General features: G+C 37.7%; 1 protein-coding gene across 11 annotated transcripts in view; it reads right to left on the bottom strand.

Annotated features, from left to right (window-relative positions):
* The window catches only part of arhgef10la (Rho guanine nucleotide exchange factor (GEF) 10-like a), a 142135-nt gene that overhangs the window by 67373 nt on the left and 50080 nt on the right, over window positions 1-24682 (bottom strand). For 10 of the 11 annotated variants that reach the window (XM_058790882.1, XM_058790886.1, XM_058790885.1 and 7 more), the window contains 4 exons: window positions 21934-22079; window positions 19961-20133; window positions 10702-10817; window positions 3413-3540 (listed from right to left, as the gene is read on the bottom strand). In XM_058790882.1, coding sequence (XP_058646865.1) covers window positions 3413-3540; window positions 10702-10817; window positions 19961-20133; window positions 21934-22079 — 563 coding nt within the window. The remainder of the gene's footprint in view (window positions 1-3412; window positions 3541-10701; window positions 10818-19960; window positions 20134-21933; window positions 22080-24682) is intronic. The other variant, XM_058790883.1, reaches the window with a different exon arrangement.

The following is a 24682-nucleotide window of genomic DNA, read 5'->3' as shown; positions in this document are numbered from 1 at the left end:
TAACCTCATAAATATGCAGATTCCTGAAGCTCATACAGGCAGTAGCACTGCTATGGTCATGGGTTTGATTCCGAGGGAATGTTTCAAGTGATATAGTGTATACTTTCAATGCAGTTCAAATCACTTTGAATAAAAGTGTCATTCAAAATGCATAAAAAATGAAAAACAAAATTAGCAGGGTTTGCAAATTTGCAGTGTGAAATTTTAAAACCTGGCAACCCAGGATTATTTACTAACCCAGGATGGACTATGAATGATCTTGGATTAACAATTTCAATAGTGAAAAGCCAAGAGGCACCACATAAAATATATTTTATGTGTCTAAAAAGCTGATTTAAATACAGTGCACGTATAGATCTCAGTAGACCTAGAAGAAAACAACATTCTAATATGAAAAACTTGAAGTCTTGCCTCTGTTTCAGCCATCTGCCAGTATACTACATTAATATTTCATTCTCAATCAACCCGCCATGTTTTTGTTAATGTGTAACAGGCAGGACACGTAGGCACATACACGGATTTGCAGCAAGTTGAATGGGTGACGTTAATTATCCTGCTTCTTGAATGTGCATCAGCCTCCATGGCAGCACTTTGAAATTCCACGTGTCACCGTCCCCTTTTGCTGCTTGCTGAGAGGAGTTATCTGATGCTAGAAAAGGTTCCTAGACTAACAGCAGGTGAAAAACAAAGAACAGTGGATGCATGCTGGGAACTGCCTCTCTCCCCGGATCTGTATGCATGTGTTTGTTAAAGAGAAGGATAGGTAAAGAGAGCGAGGATTAGTGCATTTGCACCAAGGAGAGAAAGAGAAGGTTTTAAATTAGTTTTTTTTTTTTTGTACTCAAAGATTTTCTTTTCTTCTCTGCCTAGCTGTGATCATGTTCTTCTTTTTTCTTATCAGAATGTTTTTGGCCTTGTTGCTTCCTTTTATTTAGAGACCAGTGGAGAGAGGAAAGGAAATGATGGGGAAAGAGGGCAAAACCAAATCAGGAAATGTTGTGAGCCGGATTCAATTAACATCAGCCAAATGATTACTATAGCTCTGACAGCTCTACTAGGCCCTATTCTATTCAGTTCTATTCTATTTATTTCCATTGTGGTTCATTAACGGTTCCATTAATGATATTTTAGAACTTCTGAGGAACAAATATTTGGGGAAAAAATGCAGTATTTCTTACAGTATTTAGTAAAAATACAAATTCTTATGTCAGGGATCAATGTTGTCACGCTATATGTTTTTAAATCACTAAAAAGAATCAACTCATAAAACCTATTTAGAATTCATTTCTAATTCAGACATGTATTCAGAATACATAGTATTATCCGATCCCACCCTCCTCTCTTTCTCCCACTTCGCTTCATGCCAATCTACTGTCCTATCTAAATAAAAGGCATAAAAATGCCAAAAATAAATCTTAAAAAAAAAAAAAAAAAAGCATTAGTTCGGGAATCAGACTACACCGGTTTCGGAAATCAGACTAAACAGTTCACATTCATGCTGGAGACTCATAAAACTGTTAATAGAATAGTTAATCATTTGATTTTCCAATTGTCTGAAAAACAAATCTCAGATTCCCTGTCCTAATGACATCAATGCATTATGACATCACAGCAGGCTGACGAAGGCATTGGAAAATTCAGGGAGTGTGACTGTTTTGGAAACAGGGCAGGGGTTCTAGCGAACATCTGACTGAGCAGATTGCTCTTGCGAGTTCTGCAGAGCGTGAGCCAACCGAGCAGGCCTGAAGAGCAGGGGTCTGACAGATACTGGGATGACTACAGGGTACTGAGCTGCTCTGGGCCGGTTGGGCTGTCACATTAGGTTGAGAAAGCACACAGAGATTAAACGTTCTGCTGAGTCTCTTCCATGTGCCACGGCAGAAAATCAGTCCTTTGCACCTCCTCTCAGCTTGCAAGGCACTGTTTTTCTTTGTAGTCAGGGAGTAAGGATGAAATGAAATATATATTTATATATTTGTGTCTGAACCTTCATGCAAGTGAGTTTATACAATAACGGCTTTAACCCTCATGTTCTCTTTAGTGTCTCAAACAAACCAATGCTACTTGTTAGGTGATAATTCATCCAAAAATGAAATTATTTATTCACCCTCATGTCGTTCCAAACATTCTTTCTTCTATGGAACATGGAAGAAAATATTTTGAAAAATGTCGAAAAGTGAAGGGGGTCAATGCTGTTTTGGAATTTGATTGTATGGACTAAAACAGAAAGAATCATCTTTTGTGCTCCCCAGAAGAAAGACACTCTTGACATGAGGTTAAGTAAATGATGGCAGACATTTTATTTCTGGGTGAATGATCCCAATTAGTAAAATAACTGGTATGATTTGTATTATTTTTACATGTAAATCATTGGAGTCTCTTTGGAGTCAATCTACACAGAACATGAAGGTTAAATGAACATCAACTGCTCTATGCTTTCCAGTTTATCTTCCTTTCTCTCTGCTTCTCTTCTCTCATGTTCTCCTCATCTCCTCAGCTCTTTTCTTAGTTGAATCCTCCACTAATCTGTCTTCATTTCTCTTCCTTCCACGGCCGATTCTATGAGTGAAGTTTCCGCTCTCACTCTGCATCATTAAGATAAGCACATTCAGGTGCAGTGCACTGTGAAAAATGTGCAGCCTCCGCCTTGACACATTTACATTCACTGACTCTTAATGTGACATAATAAGAGTACATTAAAGCCCCTGTCTACGCATCAAAGAGAAATGACACTACTGCTCCAAATGGGAAACAGCAGCTCCCAGACTAAGTTAAATGAATTGAATAAGCTCTATGACTAGCCATAATGTAGCACTTCCCAGACTGAAAGGAGCTGTGTAACTTTACCTCCAGCATTCCTTGATCTCCCGAATCTGAGAACTATCACTTAATGATTTCCCGTCATGCTATTAGGCTTGTAATTTGCTGCTCGGCTTCGTTAAAGGTGACATGGGGCAGGCTTTTAACGCATGCCGCAAATAAAGCCGGGTAATGCGCTTTCATTAGGGGAAATTAACATGGCGCCAGGCTCCTTCATCATCTTAACGTTGTTGCAGATGAACATTAACATGTTTGTCATCGGCCATTATGTTTCATTGCCGCTTGGGATCACCTGCTCCAGAGAATGTGTAAGACTGCCAGTCTGAAATCCAGCTGTGGTGTAATCGAGACAAAATAGTTTTTTCTTGTTTAGATCTCAAAATCCATTTAGCAACATGTCTTACTACTTACTATTTTCTTGAGGCAAATGCAATCTATCAGGCGAACAAGAGGAGGAAAATGTGTTTTTTGAATTGGCTATAACAAATACCTAAATGCATCAGTATATGCTCTTTTGCATTTTGTTGAGGCTGTTGAAGAAATATCATTAATTTTGTCAACATGCAAAGAAGCTTTTGCCCCATTTACTTACTTGTCTGGTCTGCCAGGGACTTGCAATCGTAAACGGCACTTGTTGGCGCTCTGAATTTGGTCCTCCTTGATGCGGATCAGCCTTTGCAGCGCCAAACACCAGTCCTGTGCTATAGTGGTGTTCAGATTCTATAAACACACAGAACAAAGACAACTGTGATCCTAGCAAACACAGATGTGCTTTAAGACCTTGATTTCACATTGGACATCAAATGGTGACTCAACACTGTACCAATATTGTATAAAAATGTTGTAAAAAAAAAAACAATGAACTGCACAGGCCCTATATAAAGTGCCCTCCAAAAGTACTGGAACAGTAAAGACAAAATTGCTCTGTTGGCTGTGGAGTCAAGACATTTACAAATATGATTAAAATATGAATATGAGACAAAACTACAGAATGTCACATTGTATTATTGGGTGATTCAACACATATGTTTTTACCAGCTAAGAAGTTCAGCACTTTTAGAGTTTCATACCTCTATCTGATGTGAGCATAAGTATTGGAACAGTTGCCTCACAGGTCTTTCTAAGTGATCAGCTGTGTCCTGTTGCATTAATTCTTTAGATATTAAAAGCAGGGAATGTGTCATATCAGTTATATCCATTACTTCTGCATTCTGAATCTTGCATTCGATGATGACACACACAAACCAGGATGAAGATGAGGGAGCTGACTTTGAGAGAAAAGCAAGCAATTTGAATGTTAAAAGAAAAGAGGAAGTCAATTAGAGCTATAGCAAAAACAAAGGGCATGGAGAAATCAAGAGTTTGGAAACCACCAGCGACACCAGCAACCAACAAACTACCTGATCGGCTGAGAAAACAACAGTAGTTGATGACAGACAAATCATAAAAGCTGTGAAAATGAACCCTAAAAGACGTGTCTTTAAAAATCACCAACAACTTCCAGAAAGCTGGGGCGATGCTCTGACAATCTACTGTCCTCAGGAGACTTTGACACAGAATTACAGATGCTACACAGCAAGATACAAACCTCTGACCAGCTCCAAAAATAGAAAGGCAAGATTAGAGTTTGCAAAAAAGCACAAAGGTGAGCCAGGAGAGTTTTGGAACTGTGTTTATGGACCGATGAGACAAAGATGAACCTTTATCGAAGTGATGGGAAAGCAAAAATGTGGAGAAAAAAAGGGAACTGCAATGATCCCAAGCACACTCTCAGAAATAAAGGTACAAAAGCTGTCACTGGGGCGGTACCTTTTCAAAAGGTACACTTTTGTACCTATTATGTTCAAATATGTACACTTTAAGTACTAATATGTACCTTTAAGGTACCAAAATGGACCCTTTAGGTACAAACATGTACCTTTTGAAAAGGTACCGCCCCAGTCTGTACCGTTTCTAGGCATAGGCAAGCTAGGCGGTCGCCTAGAGCGCCACCAGCTGGAGGGGCGCCAATGAGCGCACGTACTGCCGCTACATTTTAACAGGGTTATGATCAAGAGTGGCACAGACACTGAAATATGATTGCCGCCACCACTGGATTCCCCAGCATCATTGGGCTAGAGGACTGTCATTCTGACCATGCCTGTATGCCATTGGATCAGAGCGCTGTCAATTGCTGCCTCTGATTGTTGCATGCAAAGTTTGCATTTGGATTTGGAGCGGTCAACAATGCCATTAATGGGTTCTGTCAGTGTTTTGGCAAGGTACATTTTTTTTAAAGGTTTCGTTAAAGGTTCAGTGCGTCATGTAATATTTACACATAAAACTTTTACAGCCAATTAAAATCAATACAATACTTTTTATCCCTGTGCTCACCAAACCCATCTTGAGTGTTTGCTGCTAAAAAGCTAATTTTTTTAGTTTCATCTGACCATAGAAGCCAGTCCCATTTGAAGTTCCAGTCTTGTCTGATAACTGAATATGCTGGAGTTTGTTTTTGGATGAGCTAGGATAATTTTTCTTGAAACCCTCCTAAACAACATGTGGTGATGTTTGACAAATTTTTTTTAAAGGTTTTCTGACCCCGAGACTCAACTATTTTTTTGCAATTCTCCAACTGTGGTCCTTGGAGAGTCTTTAGCCACTCAAACTCTCCTTCTCACCGTGCATTAGGACGATATAGACACACGTCCTCTTTTAGGCAGTTTTGTAACATTTTATGTTGATTGGAAATTCGTAATTATTGCCCTGATGGTGGAAATGGAAATGTACACTGCTCTAGCTCTTTTCTTAAAGCCACTTCACTAATTTGTGAAGCTCAATTATCTTTTGCTGCACATCAGAAATATATTCTTTGGTTTTTCTCATTGTGATGGATGATTAAGGGAATTTGGGCTTTGTTTTCCCTCCTATTTATATTTCTGTGAAACAGGAAGCCATGGCCAGAAAATTGTAACATAGAGCTATACAGGCATCCAGTGGCTATAATAGTGTCATAGATAACAAACTGTGCAAAATGTTTTATCTTAACAGTCAATTTACAAATAGGCCTAATGCGTTCAGATTTGTGGAACTCACAATGTGCTGAATTTCCACAAATTAGTGTTGTTACTATGACAACCAATTTATATAAAACCTATAGCCTATAGGCCTACAAATATAATTTTTAAATGTATCAATGTTGTTATTTAAGATTTGAGTGTTTACATAATCAGTTTTATGTTATTTTGTATGTAATATTAATTATCTATTGGGTGTGGGAGTTGGATGGGGGGGGTGTGGGGGGGTTTCGCCTAGGGCGTCAAAATGGCTAGAAACGGCCCTGGCCCCAGTGACAGCTTTTGTACCTTTATTTCTGAGAGTGCATACAACCTCATCTGTAAAGCATGGTGGAGGTGGTGTCATGGCATGGGCATGCATGGCTGCCTCTGGAACAGGCCCTCTCAACTTTACTGATGACTTAATGTATGATGACAGTAGCAGAATGAATTTGGAAGGGTACAAAACCATCTTGCCTACCAATATTCAAGAAAATGCCAACAGATTCATTGGGAAGTGCTTCATATTGCATCAGGACAATGACCCAAAACACCCTGCCAGTTCAGTCAAGGAATTTATAATGGCAAAGAAATGGAAAGTCTTAGATTGCCCAAGTCAATCTCCAGATTTAAATCCGATTGAATATGAATTTCACCAGCTGAAGAGGAGAGTAAAGGCAGAAACTCCCCAAAACAAGCAACAATTGGAATTGGCTGCATTAAAGGCTGGGAAAAATATTTCAAAGGATGAGACCAAGAGTCTGGTGACGTCTATGGGTCACAGACTCACTGCTGTGATAGTGCGCAAGGGATCTGCAACTAAATTATAGCTGCCTTATGTTCAACTGTCCCAATACTTATGCTCACATCAATGAGTGGGATGAACTTTAAAAGTGCTGTTCTTTTTATTTGGTAAAACATGTATGTGTTGAAACGGCTAATAATAAAATGTGACATTCTGTAGTTTTGTCTCATATTCATCTTTTCATAATATTTGCAAATGACTCCACAGTCAACAGAACAATTTTGTCTTTACTGTTCCAATACTTTTGGAGGGCACTCCAATACATATACATATATATATATATATTGTTGTTGTTTTTTTGTTTTGGCTATCCTAACTACAGTATACGGTCATGGCCAAAAATATCGGCGCCCTTGATAAATATGATCAAAGACGGCTGTGAAAATTAATCTGCATTGTTAAACCTTTTGATCTTTTATTTTAAAAATTCACAAAAATCTAACCTTTCATTGGATAATAAGAATTTAAAATGGGTGGGGGGGAAATATCATTATGAAATAAATGTTTTTCTCTAATACACATTGGCCACAATTAACGGCACCCTTTTATTCAATACTTTTTGAAACCTCCATTTGCCAGTTTAACAGCTCAAAATTTTCTCCTATAATGCCTGATGAGTTTAGAGAACACCTGACAAGAGATCAGAGACCATTCCTTCATCCAGAATCACTCCAGACCCTTTAGATTCCCAGCTCCATGTTGGTGCTTCTTCTCTTCAGTTCACCCCACTCATTTTCTATAGGGTTCAGGTCAGAGGACTGGAATGGCCAGCAGAAGCTTGGTTTTGTGCTCAGTGACCCATTTTTGTGTTGTTTTTGAGGTTTGTGTTTGGATTATTGTACGGTTGGAAGATCCAAACATGGCCCATTATGAGATTTCTAACAGAGTTAGTCACTTATTGACTTTTTATCTGTTGTTATTTGATAGAACCCATGATGTCATGTGTCTAAACAAGACGTCCAGGACCTCCAGCAGAAATATAGGCCCACAACATCAAAAATACAGCAGTATATTTCATTGTACACATGGGGTACTTTTTATCCCTGTGCTCACCAAACCCATCTTGAGTGTTTGCTGCTAAAAAGCTAATTTTTTTAGTTTCATCTGACCATAGAAGCCAGTCCCATTTGAAGTTCCAGTCTTGTCTGATAACTGAATATGCTGGAGTTTGTTTTTGGATGAGCTAGGATAATTTTTCTTGAAACCCTCCTAAACAACATGTGGTGATGTAGGTGCTGTTTGACAATTTTTTTTTTAAGGTTTTCTGACCCCGAGACTCAACTATTTTCTGCAATTCTCCAACTGTGGTCCTTGGAGAGTCTTTAGCCACTCAAACTCTCCTTCTCACCGTGCATTAGGACGATATAGACACACGTTCTCTTTTAGGCAGTTTCGTAACATTTTATGTTGATTGGAAATTCGTAATTATTGCCCTGATGGTGGAAATGGAAATGTACACTGCTCTAGCTCTTTTCTTAAAGCCACTTCACTAATTTGTGAAGCTCAATTATCTTTTGCTGCACATCAGAAATATATTCTTTGGTTTTTCTCATTGTGATGGATGATTAAGGGAATTTGGGCTTTGTTTTCCCTCCTATTTATATTTCTGTGAAACAGGAAGCCATGGCCAGAAAATTTCATGTTCATAATCACTCTGGAGTGCTCAAAATTGTGAATATGAATGGGAATAAACTTCAGAGATATTTTACTGATAAGAATTTCTAGGGGTATCAATAATTGTGTCCAATGTGTATTTGAGAAAAACATAAAATTTAATAATGATATTTCCCCCCATTTTAAATTCTTATTATCCAATGAAAGGTTAGATTGTTGTGAATTTTTTTTATAAAAGATCAAAAGGATTAACAACGCAGATTAATTTTCACAGCCTTCTTTGATCATATTTACCAAGGGTGCCGATATTTTTGGCCATGACTGTACATGACCACACTAATGTTTTTGAAAGTCTCACCAAAGCTGCATTTTAACTAAAATAACTACTTGTATATTGTGAAATATCACTACAATTTAAAATATTTGCTTTACAATTTATAATATAGTGTAATTAATGGCAAAGCAGAATTCAGTGGCACATGATTCTTCAGAAATCATTCTAATATGCTGATTTGGAGCTGAAGAAACATGTTTCTAACTGTTGTGCTGCTTAATATTTTGTGGAAACCATGATACATTTTTTCAGGATTCTTTGAAAACCTCTGCATCATATCACATTAAATGCAGAAGTCTTTATTGTTTTTTGTTGATATGTTAGCTATGTTTTTGGCCTCCAAGTATTGATGAAATAATAAAGGTTTCCCTCTCATAAACAAAATTATTCATACCTCCCAAAAGCCAAACCCAATTGAAATACATCTCCAAAATCAATGAGGTCTGCAGAAGTTCACTCATTCTCTATTCGCTGTGCATTTATATTCTGATTAGATTGTGGGTAGGAATTAGTCATTTGGAGAAAGGCCAAAGGCATGGTTATGTTCAGGGATCCATGCAAGACAAAGCTCTGTTACTGTTTTCACACAACGCTCAGAGGTAAAAGAAGCAATCTAGCTTTTGTACTGGTTTAGTGGCTGTCAAGCCATCAGGGGAGCTGTCCTGGTTTGAGAGCAGCCTTGTGCTATATAAACATGCTGTTCAGAGCCATCTCCCATCTGAACATGTACTCCAGATAAGATTATGAAGGTTTCCCCATGTTGTTGTCCAAATATCAAGTGGATACCATGATAATCAATTGATGATGTTGCCGAACTTTGATCACAATTTAATTACGCTGAAAACTCTGTTACCCTAAAGGCTTCCATCCCCAGATGGCTGTAGCATATGTGACTAATACTGCTTTTGTTTCGCTGTTTATTGTATTCTACCTTGATCTTTTCCTGGATGTTGTTCTTTTCATCATTTTTGGACACTTGGGCTTTTTCATTATGAAAATTCTGTTTATTTATTCAAAAACACATCTGATCTTATTTTTAAAATGCATATATGTAAATAAATATACTAGTGCTGTCAAACGATTAATCGCGATTAATCGCATCCAAAATAAAAGTTTTTGTTTACATAATATATGTATGTATATTGTGTATATTTATTATGTATATATAAATACACACACATACAGTATATATTTAGAAAATATTTACATGTATATACATTTATATATTTATATTCTTATATTTTATATTATATATAAATATATTTAATATATAAACATAACATTTTTCTTAAATATATACACACATGCATGTGTTTGTATTTATATATACATAATTAATCGTTTGTAAGCACTTAAATATATTAACTTACAATACCGTTCAAAAGCTTTGGTTCAGTAAGATGGGTCAGTTAGCGTCAGTTTTTTTTTTGTGTTTTGCTTTGTCTTTTGATAGAAATATATAATTATATATATATTTTCACAAAAATATTAAGCAGCACAACATAAAATAATACCAGTAATAATAAATATTATCAAAAATCAGCACATTAAAATAATTTTTGAAGGATCGTGACACTGGAGTAATAATGCTGAAAATTAATTTTTGCATCACAAGAATGAATTACACTTCATAATATATTGAAATAAAAAAGGCTATTTTTTAATTGTAATATTTCACAATATTACTGTATTTCTAATAATAAATTCAATTCCTTTCAAAAACTTCAAAAATAATAATTATAATAATAATAATTTGTTGCATTTATTTAGCGCTTTTCTAAACACTCAAAGCGCTTTACAATGTGGGGGTCTCCTCATCCACCACCAGGGATTCATTTCTGAAAAATAATTCCAATGACTCAAGTATACAAATGTATTTTAATATTTATATACATTATATATTTAAAAGGTATGAAATGCATAATTTATTTAGCACAAACTTCAGTTTATGAACCATCTTTACAACTACTCTCTTCAACTATCTCTGCCCAGTGGTGATTTTTAATGTATAACGTCAGTTCCCTTCAAGTTTCCACTTTAGGGTCCAAATACATCCTGGGCCCACTGTACATGTGGTAATAAACAGTACTTACCTGGTACGTTCCCTGTAAAGTCCCCACGAGCAGAGTGACCTGCTCTACCACTGAGAGGTCATGCTGCAACTCCTGCAGTTCCTGATACAGACGGGGCGGACCCAGAAAGATACTTCCTGTCAATCAAAAACAGCCAGCTTCACTTATCCAGTACTTAAATTGCACACCATGCTTTATCAGAGCATGAACCCCAGAGTGCAATCCAGGGTTCTTGAAAGCTGAGATGGTATTTCTGTGGATATGGGTTCCCGTAAAGGTGCTGAATCATTCGAATTCATAATCGAGTCAGGAAGGCTCGGTTACACTGTGAGCTACGCTCAAATAAAAAAATACTTTAGCATTTCCTATAAAATGTGCATTCTTCAATCTCAAAACACTGATCTGCAACCTGCATAGTGGTCTAATGACATAAAAGGTGAATTCTCAATGATACCTGACCTTTAAAGAGGAATTCAGACTGATTGTGCTCTAAGCTTTCACTTGAATGTTTGCCCAAATGCAAATCGAAACAAAATCAAACACCTTAACTTTTAAAGACTTGGGGTCTATGACAAAACTTTCATTTGTCAATACTCTCCAGTAGCGCCACTAACACAGAGAATTGATGCCGAAGATAGATCGATCTCCAATTGTTTGTGTAGCCACACCGGCTAATGCTATAGGGAAGAGGAGCAGAGTATAAAATGAAGCCATTTAGAAATATGAAGCCCTTTAAGGGTGACGAAACGAACGCAGGTGTCTCATTAGATGTGAAATGTACCATCGATTTGAATCCCCATTCACTTTTTTGCGGTCTCTGGTCTCTGCCTTCAGAATCAATAGCTGGGGTGAATGTGCTCTACGCATCCGACCGATAGCCCAGGAATGAGGAGTGTAATTAAATCCCAGAGCTGGATGCGAAGACCGCAGGACTGTCTGGCCTTTCAGCACCTCCGCATAATCAGGTGACCTGTGTGCAGAATTGGGGCGGCGCGGGCATTTGTTGGCCCCCAGCTCAACCTAATTCTCGAAGTAGTGCTGGAAGGTCTGTCAGAGATCCACCATTTCCCTCTCTCTCGGTTCTCTATACCCGTCTTTGTGTCTTTCACTCTGTCTAGGCTTCCATCCACTTCTCTCTACACCTCTACATCTTTCTCTCGTTGTTTTGTCTGTCTCTCTCTAACCTTTCGAAATTTAATAGGGTGTTCAATTCACACAGCCACAGAGACATCTGTCACTGGCACGGCTTGATCAATAGCAGGCACATTTGAATAAAAAAAGGCACAGTGAGCCCCTACAGCGCAAGCTGGCAGAGTTGACGTGCTCTTCTGGTTGCTGTGGCAAGGCCTCGGGTGGGCCCTACAGGTTTGTGGGCTCATAGCCCACCTTGGCCTCAGGTGAATGTGCTGACTTGTAATCCAGACTAATCCAGTTGGTGTGCCGGGATCTGGTTTTTCACAATATGGCATGGTATTCTGCCATTTCCACTAGTCTATCTCTCTCACACACATTGTCATATGTAAACTGACACACACGCTGGGCGGCCGCCAGCGGAGGCCTATGCAGGCACAATACGGAAGTCCAAAGCCTAAAGTCAACAAAGCTGTTGCCAGAAGGGCAGCTCAAATTTGGATTTCTCATTCAAATCTGTGCTCTTTAACCGACATCCATATCAGAGTGCTTTTGCACGTATAATTTTAGCAAGGATCTGTCTGGCACATGTTTAAACAAATCTAAAAAAGATGTGCATGACCGCTGAGGAAACAATTCTGTGATAACGTCCAGAGACCAAAGTGTGATGCAAAATTAAAACTGCCATGCAAATATATAAATCAAGATATGCACATACATATAAAAAATCCAGCAAGTAAAAAATTATATAAAAACAATTTTTTTTTAATAAAAACAACAATAATAACAAATGATTATTATTATCATAATTTATCTTAAAACAATATAAATAAATAATACATAATAATTTTATTTTCTTGTTTTTCTAATAATGATTAATTATTATTGTTATTATTATTATTATTATCATCAGGCATGTGATCAGCTAGAGACAAAAAAAGAAGGAAAATCTGACCACGCCCAAGTCACGCCCACAGCACTTATTAAAAATATATATTTTAGCACATTAAAATATACATCTTATACTGTAAGAATGCATACTATTGTCCTGTAAAAAATAAAAAGCAGCAATTAATAATCATGAAAACAATATAATATATTATAATAAAGTACTATAATATATTATAGTAAAGTACAGTGGGTACGGAAAGTATTCAGACCCCCTTAAATTTTTACTCTTTGTTATATTGCAGCCATTTGCTAAAATCATTTAAGTTCATTTTTTCCTCATTAATGTACACACAGCACCCCATATTGACAGAAAAACACAGAATTGTTGACATTTTTGCAGATTTATTAAAAAAGAAAAACTGAAATATCACATGGTCCTAAGTATTCAGACCCTTTGCTGTGACACTCATATATTTAACTCAGGTGCTGTCCATTTCTTCTGATCATCCTTGAGATGGTTCTACACCTTCATTTGAGTCCAGCTGTGTTTGATTATACTGATTGGACTTGATTAGGAAAGCCACACACCTGTCTATATAAGACCTTACAGCTCACAGTGCATGTCAGAGCAAATGAGAATCATGAGGTCAAAGGAACTGCCTGAAGAGCTCAGAGACAGAATTGTGGCAAGGCACAGATCTGGCCAAGGTTACAAAAAATTTCTGCTGCACTTAAGGTTCCTAAGAGCACAGTGGCCTCCATAATCCTTAAATGGAAGACGTTTGGGACGACCAGAACCCTTCCTAGAGCTGGCCGTCCGCCAAACTGAGCTATCGGGGAGAAGAGCCTTGGTGAGAGAGGTAAAGAAGAACCCAAAGATCACTGTGGCTGAGCTCCAGAGATGCAGTCGGAGATGGGAGAAAGTTGTAGAAAGTCAACCATCACTGCAGCCCTCCACCAGTCGGGGCTTTATGGCAGAGTGGCCCGACGGAAGCCTCTCCTCAGTGCAAGACACATGAAAGCCTGCATGGAGTTTGCTAAAAAAACACCTGAATAAGATTCTCTGGTCTGATGAGACCAAGATAGAACTTTTTGGCCTTAATTCTAAGCGGTATATGTGGAGAAAACCAGGCACTGCTCATCACCTGTCCAATACAGTCCCAACAGTGAAGCATGGTGGTGGCAGCATCCTGCTGTGGGGGTGTTTTTCAGCTGCAGGGACAGGACGACTGGTTGCAATCGAGGGAAAGATGAATGCGGCCAAGTACAGGGATATCCTGGACGAAAACCTTCTCCAGAGTGCTCAGGACCTCAGACTGGGCCGAAGGTTTACCTTCCAACAAGACAATGACCCTAAGCACACAGCTAAAATAACGAAGGAGTGGCTTCACAACAACTCCGTGACTGTTCTTGAATGGCCCAGCCAGAGCCCTGACTTAAACCCAATTGAGCATCTCTGGAGAGACCTAAAAACCAACGTTTACCATCCAACCTGACAGAACTGTAGAGGATCTGCAAGGAGGAATGGCAGAGGATCCCCAAATCCAGGTGTGAAAAACTTGTTGCATCTTTCCCAAAAAGACTCATGGCTGTATTAGATCAAAAGGGTGCTTCTACTAAATACTGAGCAAAGGGTCTGAATTTTTTATTACTTTTATTAAAAAATATTTATTACTTTTCTTTTTTAATAAATCTGCAAAAATGTCAACAATTCTGTGTTTTTCTGTCAATATGGGGTGCTGTGTGTACATTAATGAGGAAAAAAAAATGAACAAATGATTTTAGCAAATGGCTGCAATATAACTGTCACGGTGCACACAGCAGGGAGGAACGAGGAACATGCAGACGAGGAGTAACTTCAAAATAATAGTCTTTAATGGTGACATCAGGACAGGGCAACACAAGGCAAGGCAGACACAGACAGGAACACCGGGGAATAACGAGCAGACCAGACGAAATCTAACTAAACAGGCAGGAACTAAATACACATGACAATCACTGATAATTACTAAAACACAGCTGGACAAGACTTGACTAATAATCACACTTAACAAGGACAGGAACAAGACCAAATATGGACACAAGAGGCGGGAACACACACACACACGACAGAGGACTGACAATAACAAAGAGTGAAAAATTTAAGGGGGTCTGAATACTTTCCGTACCCACTGTATGTAGTATAAAGGGCTCGAAATTAACTTTTTTACTTGGTAGCACTGGTGCGCCCAACTTTAAAAAGTTAGGAGCACCAGCAAAAATTTAGGAGCACCCACCAAAAATTAATGAGCACCATAACTACAAATTATATATTAACAGATTTCATCTTTACATTCTTAACTTTAATGCAGATTGGTTAATATATTAGCTGTCAATCACTCAGTCACTGCTTTCCGCTGTCAGGTGACAGGGAGCTAACTACCGCGGGAAATGCAGAGGGCTGAAGAAGAGAGAAAACAAAAAGAAACACTGACAGATGTCTTTTGTAAACCACCTAAATTAATCTGAGTTTGGTTAAACACAGAGAGAGAGCTCCTCTTTGGCGAGGGTTAGGATGGTGTATGCCGTGTTAAATTTTACATTCAGCTCTGTCAATTGCGCAGAAAGGCTGGCAGTTAGGGGTGTGAAATATTGACAAAAAAATGATATCTCTATTTTCTAGGATTTTATCGATAACGAGAATTAGACGATATTTTGCTTGTGTTATTGTGCTGGTAGTCTTAAGGACTACCGTGGACAGCTGATTTTGATATTCTTCATATTCTTTGTGGTGGTCAGTTCACAGCAGTGATAGAAAATCATCTTTTCCAATAAGTTTAAATTGATTTTTACCTTTTATGGTCATTTTCACAATTAAGCCATTTTTTCTAAAAGTGTGCATTATCATTTGAGTCAAATTCTTATATTTAATCAGTCAATTACAATAATAAGACATTTGGGCTGTTATCAAGCAAATTAAATCAGTATCAACAAAATTCATCTTTGAATTTGAATTTTGAATTTCTGAAGTGGCATTTAGATGCACCCTGCTTAATGCAGGACATGAATGCATTTAACCTGCAGTTACACATGCATATATAATGTTTTAATACTGTAAACATAAAACGTTGAATACTGATATTTGAAATTATTTTAAAAAAATTAAAAGATACTTTAAATGTGAAATTACAATCGCCAGTAGGTGGCATCGAGTCACTGTTAATAAGTGAGTCACTGCGATTGAACCGAATCATTTAAACGGTTGATTCATTCAGGAACGAAACACCGTCATGTTGCTCAGAGACGCGAAACAGTGCTGTGGCTTTGTTTGGAATTATGTGTTGTCGAAATGGAGCAAAAACAGGAAATATGGTGTCTACAACATAAGTCTCTTAATATTAACTTCTTGTTTATTGAACTGTTGTATAAAATCAATATCACATTTGTAACCATGCTGATTTTTGGAAAAACAGCACTGTTCGTGTGATATTAACTATATGAAATAATATATAGCCCCCATATCTTGAATTTTGTTATGCATTTTATGACTGAATCATGCAGTGAAAACGCACTGTAAATGCGCACGCGCACTAGTCTAACCTACTAGACTTCATCACGTTATGTATGCGTGCACTCTCTGTAGGTGTTTGGTTTGGTTTTTGCAATATACTCGATAATGTCAAATCGCACATCGTTAAAACAACAATTATGATATTATTGCTGCCCCTTAGGTGAGCATCCTGACAATTAAAGGCCTTAACGATTGAACCTGATGATCCTGAACATTTTGCCACGCACTTGTCCCTGCATTTCTTGTGTTTGGCACTCTCTCCGTATTTAACCAAGCTCTCGAGCTTAAAATGTGTAGATTCGGTGGCGAATGCTGTTAGTGTTACCGGCAAACTCCGTCCCACAGGCTTTAAAGTGAATGCAGTGCAGTGCACTCGAAGTCTTTCAACCATTCTCTCCGAAAACTGTACGCCTTCTTTTCGGCTGGTGGGTCAACATTCACCACATGATCGCGATCACCAGCACCATTATTTGTAACTTTAGGTGGTATACAAAATAAATCTGTCAGTGTTTTCTTTCATTTTCTCCCTGCTTCAGCCCTTTGCATTTCCCGCGGTAGTTAGCTCCCGGTCACCTGACAGCGGAAAGCAGTGACTGAGTGATTGACAGCTAATATTAACCAATCTAATATATGCATTAAATTTAAGAACGTAAAGATTTATAAACATTTCTAATGACGAATGATGCGTTCCTAAATGCAAATTAAAGCGGCTCAAACCAAGCGCAGCGCAGCTAGGACCAGGGGCACCGGAAGGGGGGCTTGAGGTTAGGACGATTCTAAGGGCCCGATGATGGAGGGGGGCCCCCCGAGGGGGGAACGCGATCTGTATGGAGGGGGAATACACTTATTATTAATAATAATAATAATAATAATAATAACAACAGTCTAGAATAATAGTCTAAATGTCAGTCCTCTGTTGTGTGTGTCATGTGTTCCCGCCTCTTGTTTCCATATTTGGTCTTGTTCCTGTCCTTGTTAAGTGTGATTATTAGTTAAGTCTTGTCCAGCCGTGTTTCGTCTGATTATCAGTAATTGTCATGTGTATTTAGTTCCTGCCTGTTTAGTTAGTTTTGGTCTGGTCTACTCGTTATTCCCCGGTGTTCCTGTCTGTGTGAACCTTGCCTTGTCTTGCTCTGTCCTGATGTCACCATTAAAGACTATTATTTTGAAGTTACTCCACGTCTGCGTGTTCCTCGTTCCTCCCTGCTGTGTGCACCTTGACACTAAAACATTATATTATATTATATATCATTATTATATTTTTATTAACAATCTAAAACAATCTAAGTTTCTTATTAGCATGCCTATTATTAACATGTTATAGTTAATTTCTTGTAATTATTTTATTTATTGCTATTTATTAGTGCTCATAAAGCACATATTCTGCATGACCATATTCTACATCCCTAATCCTACCCATTATCTAACAACTACTTTACTAACTATTAATAAGAGGCAAATTAGGGGTCAACTGATGCAAAATCATAGTTAGTGTTTAGTTAATAGTGAGATGGATAATAATATTATAATAATAAATGTACTTAAGGCTCGTTCACACCAGCGGACGATACTGTGAACCATCAGTGGGCAGGTCCCATCTCATGGTTCACAGGGGCCTCTATGATTTGCAGTATGCCACTGTTTTGTGCTGCTTTACAGTGGCAGCAGCAGTGGGTCTGCCTTTTCCTGGAATGTTGGTCTATTCCATCAATAAATTAGGGCACTAGGGCCTGCAGGAGATGAATAATGAGTCCATTTTGAGGTATGCTGGGGGAGCATGGGATCTGGTTTGGGCGAGGAACCCCATGGAGTGACATCACAAGGGAGGAGAGATGTGGCGCAGACCAGGCAAAACAGGCTTGTATGTCTATGTGCTGCTATAAATAGCTGAAGATGGACACATTCCGACACAGTGAACCAGACTACGTCAAAGGTGTCTGGAAAATAGTGATTAAAGTGGAAACTTCTTGTTACATAACCAGAAGTGTGTGCTAACAATAAAAAGAGCTTCCTGAATAGAGTAAGAGAAGAGAGCGACACAGTCTGCCTTTTATCTCCACATAGTAAGAGATACCGAAACAGATCCTCACCAAGTACAGATTCTGTGACCAGTCTACACACAGAAAAAGGCTTTGAAAAGAAGAAAAATTCTGTGGCACACTATGAGACTGGTGAGAACTTATCCTTCACTCTGATCATTTTAGATATATGAGAGATAAATACAGAAAACTAAAAACATAGTCCACATTTTATTTTATTGTATACTGTTATTATTATTTGTTTTAGCCTTACTGCACCTTAAATAAAATAAAATAAAATACAATTTTTGAATGTGTCTGAAAGTGCATTTATTTGATCAAAAATACAATAAAAACAGTTATATTGTAAAACAGTATCAAAACTGTAAAACTGTCATTTATTCCTGTGATGGTAAGGCTGAATTTTCAGTAGCTGTTACTATTATCACATAATCCTTCAAAAATCATTCTAATATGCTGATTTGCTGCTCAAGAAACATTTCTTATTATTATCAATGTTGAAAACAGTTGTGCTGCCTAATATTTTTGTGGAAAGGGATCTTTTTGATAAATGGAAATTCTTAGATGAATAGAGGATTATTTGATGAATAAAAAGTTCAAAAGAACAGCACTTATTTTTTTTTTTTTTGTAACATTATAAATGTCTTTACAGTTATCTTGACAGTTTAATGCATCTTTGCTGAATAAAAGTGTTAATGTTCTTTAAAAACATAAAAAAATTCAATCTTACAGGCCCCTAACATTTGAATGGCAGTGTATAGAAAAATATAGGCTTTATAACAATAAAATAGAATAAAAAACATTTCTTAAATATTTACTATACATTTTATCCTGTCACTATGTTTTTTCTTGTATTGATTATTTGGCAATATCTCATGTCGAACAATCGTGCCAGTACTTTAAATTGAATTGAGGGATATGGAAATGGTGAAAATGAGAAATAGGAAGTTTTAGGGAGGCTACTGCTGAGTTATAAACCAGCGGGAATAGAACAAAGGTAGATAAATTGGACAGAACACTGTTTTATAATGATTTCAGAGAGAAATAAGGTATAGGGGGCATAAGAGGTCTTCTAAAGACTCCTGCCCGCGAGCTGTCTGCTAGGCCCCAGCATTAAACATCTTCTGTCATCTAATTTCCTGGCTCCCCTGTGTGCACAATCCAACATGGGTGTTCCACAGACAACACCATTAATATTTCAGCTCGGAAAGCAAAATGCTTAAACAACCAGAACCTGTACATCCTGATAACACTTTGTACCTGAAGCTCTGTCAGCATATTTATCTTAGTGCCCCACAATTGCTCTTTTCCTCTTCCTTGTCTTCTAACTCAAGACAAAATAATGTTTTATAAGAGTGTTCAGCCCTGATTCCAATCTCCTGAACTTGCTTTCTCTGATTGGGAGTGGAGGTGGAAATAATGCACCAAAACTGATGAAAGCATGCTGAATATGTTTGTGGTCTATCAGACAGTGAAATAAGATTGCTTAGAGTGCGCCTCTGTTGTTCTTATCTACCCTGACTGAGATACACTCATCTGCAGAGGCCATAAAAAGGTGCATTGCTCACAAGAAATGGTCAATTAATTCAAAATGTCTCGGAGACTCACATCAAGGATGCGTGTTATCTGATTGTTTAGCAAGTATAGGCGCCAACAGTGTTGCTATTACCCGATCCCAAAGAGCTGCCCGAGCGCTTGATGCCTCCAAGCTGATAGAGAGTGTCCTTGGTCTGGGAGCCTTCTTGACCCACTTCAACTACCTGGACCTGCTGCAAGGGGGCACTCCACTTCAGGGTGTACTTGGGACCTACTGGAACCAGACTGCTGATGTCAGGGGGGCCCCTGGTGGTGATAAGAGGATCAACATGTAAAAATGCTTGGGCGTAATTATAAACAAGGAACCTGACAGACCCACAAGAGAAGAAAAGGGATTTAATTTGAAACCGTTCTGACTCAGAAGCTGCCAGTAAAATTCACAAATAATTTAAAGGCAAACAATGCACTGAATTAAACTGACTGAAATGGTATTCTCTTGTAAAACACTTTCTAATACTCCTCATTTTACTTGTGAAGTATCTAAAGAATCTGCTTCAAGAAAGTGACTATACATCAGCTGTTCAATTTTCTTAAGTTTTTTTTTTTACTAATTTTATTGTTCTTGTATCTTTAATTTTATGATCGTGTGGTTTCAAGGGATATTTATCTTCACAAGAGAACTTGGAACTCTGAGAAAGGTTTTTAATGTTGTTGTTGTTATGAAGCAGTCATTTTCCCATGCTTTTGGTATAATAAAACTTGTTGAATTTGTACTGGTCAGACAAAGTACAGGATGAAGTTCAATCTAAAGACAGTCCAAATGAAGTAGGGATGAAGTCTAAGCTTTAAGCATACACAACTATAATTTAATAAACCCTGCTTAGTTTTTATATTCATTCATCTCTTGCTTTCTGCCCTTCCCTTCCCCATAAAATTACAGTCGACCCACCGATGTCACATGGACTATTTTAACAATGTCCTTACTTGCTTTCTAGGCCTTAAACGTGATAGTTGCATTGCCGTCTATCCGAGAAAGCTCTCGGATTTCATCAGAAATATCTTAATTTGTGTTCGAAGATGAACAAATGTCTTACGGGTTTGGAACAACATGAGGGTGAGTAATTAATAACTTAAAGGGAATGAAAAATGAAAATTCTGTTTTGTTAACTGATTTTGGGTATCAGACAAGACTTGTTGTTAAAGGAATAGTTCACCCAAACATTTGCTAAAAACTGGAAAAAGCAACATTATGGACAGAGTATTTGTATTTTAGCTGAAGCAATTATTTGAAGTTAAAAGATCTTAATGATGGACTTATTACAAACATGCTTTTCGCTTCACAAGACAATAATTGATGGACTGGAGTCACATGGATTACTTGCAGATTATTGTGATGTTTTTATAAGCTGTTTAAACTCATTCTGACAGCACCCATTCAATGCTCATCCACTGGTGAGCAAGTAATGCACTGCTACATTTCTCCAATTCTGTTCAGATTTTTTTACAGATCAGCTTTAAGCACATTGTGAAGGGCCGGACCTCCAGCTAGTTTCAGGGTTTCTTATTATTCTTTCATTCCTGTAATGTGGGATCAACATTGTGCTCACCTCTTTAAGATCTTCTAAATGGCATGTCGAGTCACACTATAGTAGAACAGAGACATAGTGTGCTGCAGCAGAAGGACAAGCTCAAAAGCTTTGAGATTCAGCATCAGCGTGTGCTTTTTCACTTAGCTGTTTACCTTTTGCACTGCTGAGATGTGATCAATGGTGCTGTCATAGATAATCTATTTGAGTGGAACAGAGGAGCGCCTTTATGCCTGTGATCTATGGGGATAATTCGTGTCGCTGTAGCTAAACACCCTGCTATTTGTTCCCAGATAATGAAGGCCCATTTGACTCTGTCCAAATCTGTCCTGTGTCTTAGCCATTAGCCGCTAACCCCCTCACATTGACTGTGGCATACTGGGGAACGTCACTGTAATGCTTCAGGAGACTCAGGAGTCTGTATTTAGATCGGCTGATGAGCTTCAATCCGTCAGCGTGGCATTACAAGCGGGACGAAGGGACAAAGAGAAAGTCAATCGACCTTGTCCGGGACACATACTTGACATTGATGTTGGCACAGATGAGCATGTCACCGAAGAGAAAGACTTTTCGCTCCTTAGACTTGAGGACCTGTCCTCTTTCGCCGTACACCGTCTCAATCAGTGTATCGCAAAGGATCAAAGAGCTCTGCTCGGAGTTCAGCTGCTGAAGAAAAGACAGGAGAGACACAGATTACAAGTAAATCTTATAAAATAGAGGCGACCAATTACATGGCTACACACTTACTTAGAGGCCACAGCGTGGCATACTTGAAGGTTCACAGGGAGGCAGCGCAGAAAATTGGAAACACAGCAGTACATTTGTAGCACAAAAGGTTGGGGAATCTAATCTTAAAAGATACTCATTTAAAATATTCTCATCTACAAACTATATAAATTTGGATGTGCACAACAAAAGGGGAGTATTTCTAAATGTTGTAATTATATTAATAAAATTATATTAAATGGTCCTTTTAATTAGGGTTTCATATACCATAAACCTGTACTTTCAATGCTCCAACAATTTGATATCAATTTGAGAAACATTTTGAGTGTACTGCACTAAAAATTACAGAGGAAACATTTAAATTATAAGAATATTTTAGTGAATAAAACTCCAAATGTGTTTCTAGGTCAGTGTGACTCTGTTATGCTGGATTTTGTGTTCTGAAAAGAAGAAAAAAAAAAAATAAAGAAATCATAAAAAGTTTTATTTGTAACCATCTGACAGCCCTATATATTGCCTAGATATATTTTCTTTTTTAAAGGCTTAAAAGGATAATTCACCCAAACATGAAAATTATTTCATCATTTGTTCACCCTACGCAATTCCAAACCAGTAGGACTTTATTTCTTCTATGCACACACAAAAGACGACATTTTGAGAAATGTCTGAGTGATTTATTTTTTTATTTTTTTGTCCATACAATGGGACTGAAAGGGTTTAGTAACAAACAAGAAATTTCTTCTTTTATGTTGCACAGTAGCAAGTAAGTCAGACAGATTTGGCCATGAGGGTGTGTAAATAATGGCAGAATTAATTTTTTTGAGTGAATTAGAATTTTTGCACCACTAAAATCAAGCAGAACTGGAAGGCAGATTGTTTTCAAACAGGTTTCCTGAACACCCCCATCTCTCAACAGACAGACCCACTCTAAACTGTTTCAGGTCTGACATGCACACTACACGTAAGGAATAATTGATGACGGGCCGTTGAATTATTAGAAAAATAATGCATACCCGAGGTGGTGATGCCCATTACACCTCGGGTGTGCATTATTTTTCTAATAATTCAACGGACCAAAGTCAATTATTCAGCTTATACTGCGGTTGCCACACCTCAAGACATCGATAAGATGATACAGTATATTTCAAGGCATTCGTCCGGTTTTTCTACTTAAATCACTGTTGTTAGTAGGATTATTTCTTCCGCATCTCATCCAACGCCTCCGTTGCTAATTCCAAAACGTCATTTTAAACCTAGAAATTGAGGCTTGAGCAGTTGATAGTAGACTAATGCAGTTAATACAGTTGATAACTAACTTATGAGAGAGAGAGACAGACAGAGAGAGAGATAGTCTAACTCCAACCACAACCCCAACGACAAAAATCAGAAGTATAAATATGATGGAAAATTAAAAAATGAATTTGACCTCCAAACCAAACTCCAGTGTTATTCAGCCCCAAACAGAACCACACAATTGGCAAATTACTTCTCAATCAAACAATTAAAAGAAAGACAAATTCTTTCAAAATGTCGACTCAGCGACCATGACTTTGAAATGGAGAAAGGAAGACATAAAAAATCCTGGATACCGAGAGAACAACGATTATGTAAAGACTGCAACTTAAATCAAATAGAGGATGAGAAACACTTCCTTCTTGTCTGCCCCAAATACACCACTACAAGGCAAAAAATTATTGATTTGTTCATTTTATTCTCTGGATGACTACGCTATATACTCGGAGAGGATGAGATGGCAGTCAAACTAGCTGCAAAATATGTATACACTATACACACCATACGAAATGGTTAATTTAATGTATCCATTTGCTTTATTTGACATTCTTCATTGTATATAATTGTAATTATTATTATTAATATTAGAAATACTGTCTGCTGTTATTTTTATTTTATTGTATTTATTTATTTTCTCTCATTTATTACGCATTTATTGTCTCCTTTTTTACTTTGATGGTGTAATCATATTCTGTATTTTATTCTGTATTCAAATGCTTTGGCAATACTGTAACACAAATAGCATGCCAATAAAGCAACTTGAACTTGAACTTGAGAGAGAGAGAGAGAGAGAGAGAGAGAGAGAGATTACTTCTGTGAGTCTCTCAATAGTGTTCGGCAGCAATGTCTCTAGTTATAGTGAAACTTTAAGTTCATTTTCTTCACAAACAGCGCAGTTGTTGTTACCTCGCTTGTGAGAAGTCATGTAGTTTTTAAGTTGTTAAACTATGTTACTGATAAAATCGTCAGAGTAGCGCTAACACCACCATGTACAGTATGTTAATGTATGTGCAAACTGTATGTGCGTCTGTGAGGGAGAGAGAGCAGGATAGATAGAGTATGTGCTTTCCGTACATAAAACGTAATTTTGTGGTCATTTTTATCCTTTTGTTTACTATATTTATTTGTTTGGCCAGTGTCATTATGGGTTTTGGTTCTTTTGCTTTAAGGACCTTTGAAATACCTCAAATAATTTGGAATTTGGAACTACGTTCGCCATGCATTTCCCTGAAAATAATTGCACACCTTAG

This window comes from Onychostoma macrolepis, chromosome 11, assembly GCF_012432095.1.
Source record: "Onychostoma macrolepis isolate SWU-2019 chromosome 11, ASM1243209v1, whole genome shotgun sequence".
NCBI lineage: Eukaryota > Metazoa > Chordata > Actinopteri > Cypriniformes > Cyprinidae > Onychostoma > Onychostoma macrolepis.
The sequence above is the reverse complement of the archived record's forward strand: the minus strand, read 5'-3'. Positions and strand labels throughout refer to the sequence as shown.